General features: G+C 41.9%; 1 protein-coding gene across 2 annotated transcripts in view; it reads right to left on the reverse strand.

The window, feature by feature from the left end:
- The window catches only part of ADGRA1 (adhesion G protein-coupled receptor A1), a 437,455-nt gene that overhangs the window by 239,600 nt on the left and 183,443 nt on the right, over window positions 1-14,412 (reverse strand). For both annotated transcript variants that reach the window (XM_048505436.1, XM_048505435.1), the window contains one exon: window positions 12,204-12,417. In XM_048505436.1, the coding sequence (XP_048361393.1) occupies window positions 12,204-12,417 (214 nt within the window). The remainder of the gene's footprint in view (window positions 1-12,203; window positions 12,418-14,412) is intronic.

Here is a 14,412-nt window from a genome sequence, read left to right on the forward strand (position 1 = left end):
GCCTACAGATGTCCCCAAATCATGGGCACTAAACAAAAAAATCTCCACTAATTCCTTATTTATATGTTACAATAGTACCCAAAATGAAATTGTTATAAACATTGATGAATATTATAGTTGATGAAATTGTATTTGTGAATGACTGCATTCATAGGTTTTAACAATGCCTTTTGCCTTTTGAAAATATAATCTTCTCAGCATTCAATAGAAATGCTAGACTACAATACTGTCATACATAATATGTGGATATTGTTCTGCACCAGCGTGAAGTATAGAAAGGACAGAAACAATAACAAAAATCCACTATAAAGCTTCAGATCTGTTATAAAGCTATGGCAAATTTTATCTCATCGCTCGGAAGGTTAGTTTTATGATGGGTTGCAAACAATATATGATGTCTGTGGCTCCAAAAACAAAGAAATGAAAAGAAAGCAATATCTATCCAATGATTTAAGCAGCAGGTATTTTGAAATTTAATTAGTTCTATCAGAATAGTGTTAATGATTTTTATTTTGTGTTGCAGGAGATAGCTGACATTATTAAATCTGCTTTCCCCTGGTTCCACACTTCATTCAATTTTTTTAAAAAAAGAAGCACTAAGGCAATTTTGTATAGTGTAAAATAAAATTGTTGCAAATGAAAGCTAAAATTCAGCGGTGCATCTTCTGATTTCATTACCAAGATAAAGACAAATGGGGTAACAATTGCTTTTTGATATCCAAGTTTTGAAAAGCACAAATTCAAGTGAGTTGGCAGTTCTTAGTTCGTACTCTTGGGTATTACATTCATAAAGTGTGATTATCTGGGTTCGCAGCATGCTCACACTGACTACCCATTAGAATGTATGCCAATGCATGCGGCTTTGAGAATTGGCCTGCCTAGGCAATGCTAACAGTTGTAACAACAATGCTTCTCCCACCCCATACCTCTTCATCAAGAACTGTCAACTGAGTAAAAATTAGAAAGGAAAAGATATTACATGGAGGGAGGGAGGGAGGGAGGGTGGGTCAGTGGGTACAAATGGTTTGAAATTATGCATAAATAATTTATTTCTCACAACTGAAAATGTTTTAAGTAAATGAAGTCGATTGCCTTGGGAAAATGTGATTTAACTAGTATGGCTTATTTTCTTTTGTATTCTACTAGATACAAGGAATACAGAGCAGTCAAGAGTGATTGATCCTTCCAATCAATAATAGAATGTGGCAAGGCAGTCACTGAAAACTGCTGAAGCAGCAGGAAAGCATTTCATCAATTTCAACAACAGTGAAATCCTAAACAGAGTTACACCTTTCTGAGGCCTTTTCCTCACAAGCCACTTAAAATGTCTCTTGCAGCCAATTGCTACATTTTTTCCCTCCATTTGCTTCCAGAAACATTTTCAATTCATTTTTCCTCTGTTGTTTTCCCAAGAACGTTTACTATGATGTTTTTACTGGTCTATTTTCGAGCCAGTTTTCCTTGACCAAGTGATCATGTTGAATCCACACTTATTTCTCTGCTCCACCAAACTCCTGGCCCTTATCCATGCTCCATGTGGTCGCCCAGTCTACCTTTCAGCCATTTTCTCTTTCCCTTGATCAGCCACTTTCTGCTTCCGTTGTTCCCCTGTTCTCCACCCCTCTTTTTGCTTATCTCCATTCCCATTCCCTTCATTTCCACCTTGCATTTGTAAGTTTATTTCATGTAAGATTAATGCTAAAGCACTGGGGTGGATGGATGTTCGAGTGCTGTGATAACCCTCCCTGTTGTTGCAGAAAAAAAGCCAGGAATTCATGGAGAGTTACTAGTCTTTCCCATGGGTACTGGAGTGCATATCAGGGCATATCGACTTCAATCTTACCTGTGAAAGCAAAAATACCATATCCGTTACAGGAACGCAAATAGAGACCCAGCCAAACTTGTGGCCAACACCTGTAAACTTCCACACGCTGTATTATTATAGTGCTGTGGCATGTTGTGCACTCTGATGGCATTCCACAAATTTTCCCAACCTTGCATACTTTTTTCCTCTAGTGTGCAATAGTTTGATGGTGCTCATGTGCAAATCAAAGAGAATAAATGCACTGAGTCACTAGTTTTTTGAGGGGAGGAATGCAGATGTGCTTCCTGGTGCACTGTTTAGTGTATCCATTTGGAGTAATAACTTTTCCAAATGAAAAGGGGTGGAAGTGTCACTTGTGTACAAGACAAGCTATCTTTCCTGAATGTTCCCAGAATCACCACATGGGCACTCATGGACCAATCAAAGTGGGTTAAAATGGTCTTGAACAATGGAAACATGTTTCTGGGAGCCACAGCTTCAAACACAGAGCCATTACTTTGTCCAGTACGCATTGAAATATTGACATCTTCAAGTACATTGCACAGCAGATGGCAGCACATGGGCAGAGGCACTGTGGTGGAGTGACACACTAAATGAAGGCACTTTGGTATGAGTACAAGTGGATCATGACCCACAATAATCAATCAAGCAATGTGCCAGCCACATACCCATTTTAGACCAAAATGGGCTACCAGAAGTTTGAACCTCCAAAGTTTGTTGAAGATCCAATGCCGAACCAGGAAGGTACGACTGGCTCAGAGGAACTTTCTCCCCATGAACAAGAAGAGTTTGAATTTATACCCCGCCTTCCTCTTCTGCAAGGAGACTCAAAATGGCTTACGAACTCATTTCCCTTCCTCACCCCACAACAGACACCTTGTAAGGTAGGTGGGGCTGAGACAGTTCTGAATGAACTGTGACTAGCCCAAGGTCACCTTGCAGGAATATAGGAGTGGGGAAACAAATTTGGTTCACCAAAGAAGTGTCTCCCACTCATATGGAGGAGTGGCAAATCAAACCCAGTTATCCAGATTAGAATCCACCTGCTCTTAACCACTACACAATGCTGGTTCTCATTACAGTAATGATCTCATTACTATAAACCAGTAGGACGTTTGATGTTCCACACTCATGGAGGCATATAAGGAACGGTGGAGTTTTTGTTTGGTTGGCTGATCAAATTAGTGATGAATACATTAATTGCACATATATTAACTCTGCTCCAGCCCCCCGCCCCCTCAAAGTAATAGAACCAGTCCAGTGTCTGATGGGTCCACCAATCCAGCTTCTGGCCAAGACCTCGATGTGACCATAATTGTTCTTAGGTTAGGAAGCATGTGGGTGTCTGAGTCTCTTTGAGGTGGGTGGGAAAGCATGCCACCCATGGTACAGAGCTGCCTTAAAATATGCTTGGGAAGCATATGGGTGTCTGACTTTCTTTGGGTAGGAGGGTGGGGATGCCACCCATGGAATTCTGCTGCTTTAAAGCATGTCTGGGAAGCATGTAGATGTCTGGATTTCTTTGGGTGGGGAGGCACATCACCCCTCACCTTTCCCATACTATATGGTCATTTTAGTCTCACAAACCATTGCATTTGATTCCACAGTCAGTTCCTTTGGGAGGTGTTAAGTCAAAAATGGGTTGGGTTTTTTTTTTGTTTAAGGGAATATGGGAAGCATGACTGTGATGCACACTTACTTATTCTCAGTTCCAGTGTTCGGAGACAAGTGGACTCATTGCCTCTCACATGATGGCTTGTACTTGTTCTGCCCAACAGGAGGTAGTCCACCTTCTGGAAAGCAAGACTGCCCTAGAGAATTGGATGGGGCCATGAATCAAGATGGTAAGTTCCTTTCCCATATGAACATGTTCTTTGTGCAAACCAATGTTCAACCAGTTGTTCAGAGCTGGGGAATGCCATATGTGATGTATATTCTCAAACTTAGTGCCAGTGTTGTGTTCTACTCTACCTTGTCATATATGCGTTGTGATCAAAATACTCTCTGTCTGTGATCAAAATTTTCTCTCTGTGTAGTTTGAAATACTCAAATTTTCCTTTCATGTTCACACAGAGCAAGAAGAGGAATGTGAGGTTGTTGAGCTGTCTTTGGTGCAACATCTGACCATACCAGAAACTGGGAAAGAGAACTTTTGGTGCTAACTGATGAAGCCCAGAAGATGCTACGCCACTGATGCCAACCGATGGCATCACAAGGAGAGACGCTGCCATTAGGAGATGATTTCTCAGGACAGACATTCTCATGTAGAGGCAATCACAGAGGAGAAGCGCAGGTACAAGGACATGTTGGAGGAAAGCAGACTGGAAAAGAAGACCTTTTAGGACACCATGGACAGAAACATGACTGTTACGATGGCTGCTGTAATCACTATCAAATCCATGAGTGAGTTGCAGCTGTCCAGGCCAAAAGAGGAGACACCACAGATAAGAAACATTACCAGTAAGCCAGAACATGCCCCAAATAACTCAGGGCTGACCTCATCTGCTGTTGCTGTCGCCGCCAATATCAGTGACACCTGTCATCTGAAAAAAATATTCATGTGTAGGATACAAGGTATTTCGATTAGACATGTAGGTTTAGTTGTGGGTTTCTACACAAAGGTGTACAACTGTTGCTGTTTTGTTGAACAAGGATGTTCCATGTTCTGCTTATAGTGGCACTTTCTAAACTGTAATGTGTGTCATGTTAATGCATGTATTTCATTACATATTTTAATCAAGAGGCATACTCTGATTCCAATAAATGTATTTATTTCAATAAACTTTTAACAATTACCAAACAACCAAAAACATGAAAAAACCACACACACACACACACAAGGTCTGCGGATATTGGTGGCTTCTGTCTAACACATTTGCAGATATTCTTTGATTCTCTGCATGCCTCTCTCCAGTTGTGTGGCCAACATTTGAGCTTTCACCCTGTGTTTGGAATAAGAGATAGCACTGATTGTAATCAAAAGTTAACAATGAGGACATAGTTTAAGAATCTATCAAGACAAGTACTTACACATACTGAGGAACTGTATCTCAAGGGCTTGGATAGCCTCCAGAACCCCATCCAGGGTGTTGGGTATGGGTGGTTCCTCCGACTGAGTTTCTTCCTCGGCAGTTGCATCGGGTTCTCCCCCAAAGGGCTAGTAAGGTGCAAACATTTAGCAATATTAAACAAACATGGTGGCAAGCATTGAACACACAGGCCACAGAAGGACCTTGCAGGTGAAATATCACAACAGTGGCCAGGAGACATTATGTCATGATCTGCAAGGAGGGGAGTTGCAACCTCAATGCTAATGCCACAGTGACATTTTACTTGCACACAGCTCACACTGTTGCAAAAATGAGGAAACAGGTGTCCTTCACAGAAGCAAGACTGCACTTGTATGTCCATTGACAAACCTGGTTTGGGAGAGGATGACTCCACAGTCAAGGATGCTCTTCCTCTTCTCCAAGCTCATCCTGGATATAATCCTCATGGTCCTCTGGTTCACTGTCTTCTTCTCTGCCCTCTTCCACCTCCTCATGCACCACATACTGCCAACAAGGTGTTGCTACTTTCCTGGAGGTTGCTGTGAGGATGCAGCATGAGAAACATTCCCTGTAAGATGCACGGCTGTGTGGACACTGTATTGGTGCCACACAGACTGCCACACGGTAATATGGAACTTCCATTTGGAGGCAGAGAACGGTTAGGGGGACTACTGAGCATGAGGAAACTAAATTATACTGATGGGTTTTCATTCTGGTTTCGTTCTTTTATTAAGGAAGGCTTTCACATTCAAACACCATCCAACTGATAGCTGGGGTCCCCTGAGATGAGCAGCCCAAATCTTCCCCAAGGGCATAGATCACTGTGAGCAACCACCGATGAAAGGTCAGGGGTCCTTATTGTTCTAAATTTGCAGAAAACACCATTTTTGATGGTCTTCCTGTGTTGCTGCTTTGTGCACCATGACACACAGTGCTCGCATCAGAGATGCCTGGCAGATCTTGTGATGCCTGATGTGTGATAAGTGACTCGTAGCGCGCATTTTAGTTGCCTTGCTGTAAAACAAATGAACATTTGTAGGAGAGAATAAGCCAGTACTGCTGTGAAATTCTAAAATTGATGTTGTTGGGAGCCCTGGAAACAACTACCACTGGAACCTTTATTGGCAGGAGAAGGATGTTGTGATTATCTGGGCAGGAAACCAGGACTTGCAGAAGGCAGTGTTTTCTGGGGGAGGGAGAAATACTTCCTGAGAAGAAACTGCAGCAGCACAGAACTGGGAAGCAAAGCCAAGTATATATTTGCTTTGCTAACAGGGGAAGGTGTTTGTGGTCAGGCCCTTTCTAGCTGGGAAGTGGGGTAAGTCCACTTATGTGGTTGGAACAAGTGTGTCTGATAGAGCATTTTGGAGACTGGGAACCAGATTAGTGGATGCTCACCCACATCAAAAAGAGCACATCACAAGGATACATTTCTTGATGACTTAAAGAGTGGTTAAGGAATTACCTTTGTGCTGCTGGCTGTACCATCTTGGGTGCCCCGTAGTCTTCCCAAATTGGGTACCCTGCACTCTTCCACAATTGAAGCAGCTGATTGAAGTGGAAAGGGCACACTGTCTCTCTAGGGGTGTTTTTAGCCGCTTGAACTTGGAGCGCCATTGCTGCAAGGAACAGAAGTATCCCCCTACCTAGAGATGCCTGGCAACCATTCTCCAGGTACATGCTCCTCTTGCATTCTCCTTCCACTCAATATAATGGAGCATACAATTGACCTCCTCCCATTGCCAAAATGTCACAGGTTTGTTTGCAGGCATGATGACAGCAGAGAACTAAAACTAATCCGGAGGAGGGTTTGAGGAAAGAGGTAGGTGTTTTTGAATTGACCAATTGTGGAAAATGATCGAGCAATTCTGCATTCATGCAAACAATGTTCAAGGTGGCCTTTTGCAAACTTTGCTGATGGTCATGGCCATAGGGACAGTTTTAGCTGCAAGCAAGGCTGATAACAGTAAGCAGCATTTCAGCTGTTTTTTCCCATCATTCCGCAGGGGGAAATTGGAAAAGGCAAAGATTTATGTGGCTGCTGTGAAGTGTGCATTTTTTCGAAGTGCAAAACACAGGACATGCAATCCATCAGCCCCCCTCCCCCTGCTCCACCCAGAGAACCTGCAGAAGACCAACAAACCAAATGACTGGAGTGTCAGTATACTTTTATTGCATTTTTTGGGAAAACAAAGTGCTGATCATGCCATAATTAGCTCCCCAGGGAAACCAACCTCACCACCCATATTCAGCATGTCATTTGGACTTGCATGAATGTAGCCAGCACTTCTTTTACACCCTTTCCCTCATTTAAGTAGTGCCTGTCACTGGGGTCATACTGTACCAGACAGCTGGTAGGCACAACTGTCATTTCCGTGTCAGAGAGTTGGGCTAGGGTTGGTCCATGCTGCAGATGTTCTTCCAGAATGGAATGACCTTTTTCCTTGCATATGTTGGGTAGGACAATGAAAAATGTCACATTCTGCTCAAAAACTGTGAGCTGAGTGCAAAGGCACTGTCGGCTCACTCGAAGCCTGCCAAAGCTATTCACCCTGTTCCTGCAGGGCGAATAGGGCTTCAGGAGCCAGCACCTCGTTGCAAATGCCCCATCAGTGACTACTATCAGTTGTACAACCCATAATCTCATTCCAAAGGAAGGGCAGAGTTCTCTGGCACAAATACTCTGTTGTCCATATTGAGGAGGTGGTGAAGATGAAGGTGTCATGGTTCCTCCCACTGTAAGCAACCTTTGCATGATGAATTGCCTAGTGTGGTCCACAATGCTTTTTGCTAGGATGGAAGAGGCATTCTTTCTGTTTCCACATTCACCAACTTTCCCCCCAGGACAGCAAATGGGCAAATGTGAGCCTTTGAGACAGCCAAAGTGGTGGGGGAACCCCAGTTCTCTGAAACTAGCCATAATCAGGAGATGAAAGATGAAAATGAGTGCGGTGGAAACATTAAGCAGACACAGTGGCAAGTACTGAACACACAGACCAGGCACAATGTCATTTCAGACACCCACTACTCCCTTAGACCAACCCATGATCTCATTAGCGATAATGCAATTCTGAAACAGGGGAAAAAACTCTTTGCCATCTCTCAACCCAGGCAGACAGTCTTTATCAACAGTGGAAACATTAAGCAGACACAATTATAAGCATTGGACACACAGAGCAAGACAGGTACACTACCAATTGAAGCATACATTCTTCCTTGGACCAACACAAGAATGCATTAGTAATAATGCCATTGAGAAACTGAGAAAAATACCTTTGCCACATCTTCACCCAGACAGACAGTCTGTACAGCACAATCTCTACTGCAAAGCACACCACCTTGACTAGTTCTGCAACAGCAGGCAGTCCAATGCCAAACTGCTCCCGGACCTCCTGTATGTGTCCATATTTGCCAGAAACCAAATGGCAATATCTACTTGCTCTTCTATTGCAGTCAGTTGCTGTAGGAGCCCTCACAAGACTTTCACAATTTCAGTGAAGGTTTGTCATGTCATAGAAACATTGTATAGCTTCATCACTCCATCATGCAAGCACATAATTCGTCCACCAGTCCATGCTCCTGGGGTAAGCTCAATAATGATGCATGACAGGCACCCAAGCAAGACCATACCATCATATCCATGCTGCCTGTGAATGGTGAGCCATATTGTCCAACAGCACAGCCTGTCTTGCTCCTGTCCTTGTATGAATGATTATGGAATACAAAGCTCTATGCCCGATCTGGATCTAGCAAAGGTAAATCCTCAGAAGAAACTGAAGATTTACCTAAAGCAGAAACATCAGATGCATTGCTGCTATTGTTAAAAATCTTATGGTACCATCAGAAAGTGCCACCAACCCAAAGATTCTCCAATGTGCAATAAAAATGGTGCTCAGTTAGAAGTTCAGATCTGAGAATCTCAGGAAACAAAGGAGGCAGCTTTTCAAAGGCAATCATGCATACTGTGATGATGCCCTACCCTTTTTACCCCGCTTTATTAAATAACAGGATTCAATATTATTTTTCTTGTTCATGCAATATGTACTGGCAAAGGCCAGTAGCCAAGTGTGTGTAGCAGAGTGTCCAAACCAAAAACAGGCATGCAAGAAGGCCTGTTAGCAAAATTAAACCACTGAAAGGGTTAATCCAGTCAGCAGAAACTGGAAGCCTCATGGACATATCTTTGATTACCACACCCAGCCAAGGTTGCTGCAATACAAATAATCTAGGAAACTCCCTGCTATAAGGATTGCATCTCCCTGCCTTTAGCAACCAACTCCTTTACAATTGCTCCGTTCCTGATCAACTCAAGCCTCAGTCAAATCTACATGACATACCTGGACAGAGACTCCTAAAAGAAACTCTGCCCAAGTCATTTAAGGCTACCCCTGATTCAATCACAAGACAATTGGTCCTACTGTCCTGATATTTGGAAATCAATAGGTAAGCTGCTAATTAGCTCAACCCAGTGATCCCAGCATGGACATCCAAGAACTCCAAGAAGAGAGCTCCTAGCTCCTGCCCCAGATCGCACTATAGGGTATAAAAGTACAGTTCACCCCATGCTCAGTGCTCTTTACTAGCCTGAATCTCTCTTGTGTCCAGTTGGTTTTGAGTCACGATATCGTCCTTCACTTGGATTCACATGCTGGTCATATGAATCCTTGCCTTCTTCAAGAACTTCATATCTGAACCTAGGTAACATATAAGTCCCCGCTATTCCCTTCCTAATCTTTCCTCCAAACCTATTTTTCCTCCCTGTTTATATATCTCAGTAACTGTGCGTAAGCTTCTCCACATCTCATTGTATAAATGTTTTCACCAAAAACCTATGAAAATATTTAATTTCATTTTGGTCTCCTGGTATTCTCTGTAGAACGTTTCAAGCCATTTTCTGGTATAGTTGTTTTAAAGATCCCCTCACTAGTCTACCTCTTGCTGCCAAGCTGAGTTATTCCCCATTGCCATTTTAAAACATTTTAACTGTTGAGCTAGCGTAACAGTGACCAATCAGAACAGACTGAATGGACCCTATGTAAGCCCAGCACATTATCACATTAGAGACAATGTGCTAATGTACAGGTGCACTCCTCCTTTGCCAATATACAAAAAAATCCAAAAACATTTAGGGTAAAGGGGGGAGCATCCAGCATGATCAGCCATGACATCACAAATGACTTATCTCCCCCCACTTCAACAAATCACTTATAGTATGGAAAAGATTAAACTGATTAAAGAAAACAGAGGAATGCAGGAAATAATGTTGCAAAGGGAAACACGCAGATAAAAACTGTGCAATACAATTCCAAGCCTCTGAGATCTACCACGTGTAAAATCTGGGGTAAGTGATACAGGAGGAAAAGGCCAAAGTCCATTAACTTCAATTGACAGATACAAATCCAATTAGGATTGCACTGTAAATTAACTATAGAGATAAAGAAGAATTCTTATATAAATGTCACTAACAGGGCTGATTCCCAGTTTATTGTGGACTCTCTTCATTTAAACAGAATGCACTTGTATAACTTGAAAAATGTGTCCCATTATCTCCTGCAATGGAAAAAGATTCTGGGGTATATTTGTACAGGGTCTATCCAGGAAAGCCCACAAAGTGAATGATTACAATTGCACAGTATCAAACAACATCCAGACTTAACCAAAATGTTAAAATGGTTGATTCATAAGCAACCCAAATCAAGCATCTGTGCCTGCTAAATACAAGGAGTATTTCCCAGACAAATCCACTAAGATTAATTTTCTGATCTCTTAAAAAGGCAATGATGTACATTACAGTGTTGTTTTGTGCTGCTTCTAGTATTTGCATGTTTTTTGTTGCTGTAATTCACTTTGAATTTTTGTTCTCAAACAAAATTGGCAAATATTACCTTTCTATACACAGCTTTTTCTCTAAAAAGCCCAGAGTCACTTATAGTGGGTTTTCAGATAGACCTCCATGCAGGTCTACCTACTGTATCTGGGCCATATCTGCTTCAACAGCAGATCTGCTTTATTGCTGAAGAACATTATTTTGCTCTGTGCATGTGTGTATGTGTATAAAAGGAGTATTTAACATATAATCAATAGGTGACTTTTTATTGGCAGAATCACTATAATTTATAATCACAACTTAAATCCTGAGATATGCTGTCAAAAAGTCATGAATGTTCCAGGAAAATCTTTGGCCCTGAGGTTGCTATAACAATGTTAAAAAGGAAAAAAAATCAGCAGTAACTGAAGCATAAGGAAGTAGAACCGAAATTCATTACAAATGTACTGAACGTTCCATAAGGGAGACATTCAATTCCCTTTTCCACTCTCCTGTTTGAGAATGAGCACTTTTGTATTATCTTTCAAACACACCTTTTCAATAAGTAAAACTTATCTAACATTGCACTGTAGGTATCCCTGGTGTCCAATTTCACCAAGTGAACGAGAAAAACAAGTATTAATTCAGGATGGATTTAGGATACAGTTTGGATCTGAGTTAGAAGACGGAGAAGAGTTTGGATTTATATGCCACCCTTTCTTTCCTGTAAGGACTCTCAAAGTGGCTTATAAACCACTTCCCTTCCTCTTCACACAATAGGCAGCTGGTGAGGTAGGTAGGGGTGAGACAATTCTGAGAGAACTGTGACTAGCCGAAGGCTACTTAGCAGGCTTCATTTGTAGGAATGGGGAATCAAACCCAGTTCTCCAGATTAGAGTCCACCACCCTTAACCACTACGCCATGCTGTCTCTTAGAATCTCAAGGAGATGCTTTCTGAAATCTTCACCAACTGATTAACTGATAATAGCACTTGCAGACTCTACTGTGGTCTCCTTATTTTTCCAGTCCTAAGTAGGCTACAAAAACAAGTTCATGGAGGGCTACTATGCATGGAAAATGAGCTGTGCTTGACTCCATGATCACAAGTTGTGGAGACCACAGTGAATCAATTCCTGCTTACAAGAAGCTGAAGTCATTGTGTTGGATCCAAACAACTGCAAGCCAGATTCACCAGCAGAATACTTCTCTTTTCCTTTTTCATTCTGCCACTCATTAGCACCTTCAGCAATAGACTGCCATGTGCCAAGGGACAGCGGGAATGGAAGGAGGGATTTCCACCCCCCCCCCAATTTTTCACTCCCTGCTACCTCATCCCCGAATGCAGAATTGAATCCAACCCAAAATGTCGATTCAGTTTGGTACTGCTGGAAATTTCTTATATTCAGTTGTGAGCTATCCATGACACCCCACTATACCTAATCCATTAGTACAGCAGCTGTTTGGGGGGCCTTAAACACACAAAAAAATGGGATCTGAGTAGTTTAATAAAAAATACTTTACCGTGTGATTAAACAACAGTCATGTATTATACTCTCTTCCACAAACACGCCTCTCTCATCGTCCGTTTCAACCAGGCGACCATCATGATACCAATGAACTTGCGTCGTGTTATCAAGGAATGTTGCTGTACACTGAAAGGGCAAGCGATCGCCATGAAAAACCACCTGTCTCTGTGATGGTATCAGCTCAAAGAGAGGAAGCTCCAAAGGTCCAGCTGTAGAAGGGAATTAATGAAAAAAGACATTAATGTTTTGGCAATCAATACTAGAAAATATTTTGCTGTTTCAATAAAAAAGGATTAGCAAGACTAGACTCATAAAACACTCTCATGAGTATCTATTTTGATTTATTTAAATGCAACACCAACAGGAACATTTTTGTTCCATATACAGTACGTTATATTCCCCCTTTCCTGTGCCTATCCAGCTTCATTGTCCAGAAAAGTTTGACAGGGCCAATTGCTGTCATGCAGTTTCCACATATCTTTTTTTCATGATTACCTTTCACTGGATACTCAGCATAAATTCCCCTTTCTTTTTACCTAATTCATTACTCATTGCATAGAATTTAGAGAAAGGGGGCCCTTGATTCAAGCCAGTGAAATGGACTGAGCTTCCTCCCTCCTCTCTCTCCATGTTCTCTGACACTTACACAGAACTTGTCAGATATACTTCTCGAGCAGCTTTAAGATGCCCAAAAGCAGAAAGAATGTTCTATTTCTGCATGTCTCCTAAATAGGGTCGCTAGGCATGGTCTGTCAACCAGCAGAAGATGGTTGAGGCAGGAACTTTCACGGGGGTGGATTGAGCAATCAGTGTCCCTAGTGTAATGGTGTCCCTTCTGGAGCAAACTGGAAGTGACATCATTGAGATAGGGGAATGATGACATCCTTTCCCCCTCCCAGTCAGTTTTCATAGAAACTGAACTCATGTAACTTATGAAGAATAACTTTCAGCTCACCATGTGGCTGGAAGTTCAGACAATGAATTCTCCTCAAGGTAAGAACCATCATACATTATTTATTATTTCAATTATTTATACTCTGCATATCTTCCCAAGAAGAACCTAAAGCAGCTTACATCTTTCTCCTCTTTTCCATTTTACCTGACAATAACTCTGTGGTCTTGGTTAGATCCTAGTCTGACACTCAGGATCCCATATCCCCAGTCTGACACTCAGGGGCAGACCATCAATTGGTAACTGTGTTCAGTATGAAGCAGTTTTTGGTGGTATTTTTGTTTGTTTATTCTAGTACCGAGAAAGGTTGAAGCATATATAAACCATGCTTCCTCATCCCCATTATCAGACATGCAGAAATAAAATACATTCACAGAAGTTGCATTTGCATATTTGAGCATGTTGTCATCTTTGGCAGCTTACCTTTCAGTCTGTCAACTGAGCCCATAACTGACAGACAGATAAGTCGTCATTGGTAAACACTCTAGAGAAACAGACTGTTTTTGCTAAATGGCCTGGTGTTGTCCTTCACATTTCAGTTAATGCATCTTTTCCTCTGCCAGTCCCTGATCAAGCATGCAGAACCTCTGGGAGATGAATTTGTACTCAAAATGTCTCTTGCAAAAGCTATATAGGGCCAGTGTGTGAGAACAGACCTGATTTCCCTCTGTGCTTACTGACTGCACACATTTCTATTGTGTGTACAGTCCTGGAAACATAGCTGATTCCAGTATAATGTTCACCACTCACACAATCATTTTGCATAAGCTTCTAATATCACAACAATATTGGTGAGGGAATTCCTCCTCAGAATCACATAATATTTTCATCCTGTTAGAGAAAGAAACCTCAGCTTTGAGACTCAAGAAGGGCAACAATCAAATAAATGATATTTCCTGGTATTGCTAACGATCCACTTTCTAGACATGGACTAACTGCCCTGACTCCATCTTGGCTAAATTCATCTTGGCTGCCATTTTAGGAGCTAGCAATGCCTGGCTTTGGAAAAGTTGAGGACATGGCTCTCCTTTGTCAGGCTCTGCTAATGAGTGGCTAAAATACTGAGCAGGAGATTGATTCACTGTTAGGAAATCTACATGTCTACTTAATTTTGACAGTGAATGCAAGACTTACTGAGCACAAAGTTAATTACTATCAAGCCGCCAAGTGGGCCTGACTACTTTTAACAACCTTGTCTAAATGTCTCCTTCCAGCCTGCCTTACCTGAATGCACCCGCCTCTTGTCTACCCA

This window comes from Sphaerodactylus townsendi, linkage group LG08 (assembly GCF_021028975.2).
Source record: "Sphaerodactylus townsendi isolate TG3544 linkage group LG08, MPM_Stown_v2.3, whole genome shotgun sequence".
Classification (NCBI taxonomy): domain Eukaryota; kingdom Metazoa; phylum Chordata; class Lepidosauria; order Squamata; family Sphaerodactylidae; genus Sphaerodactylus; species Sphaerodactylus townsendi.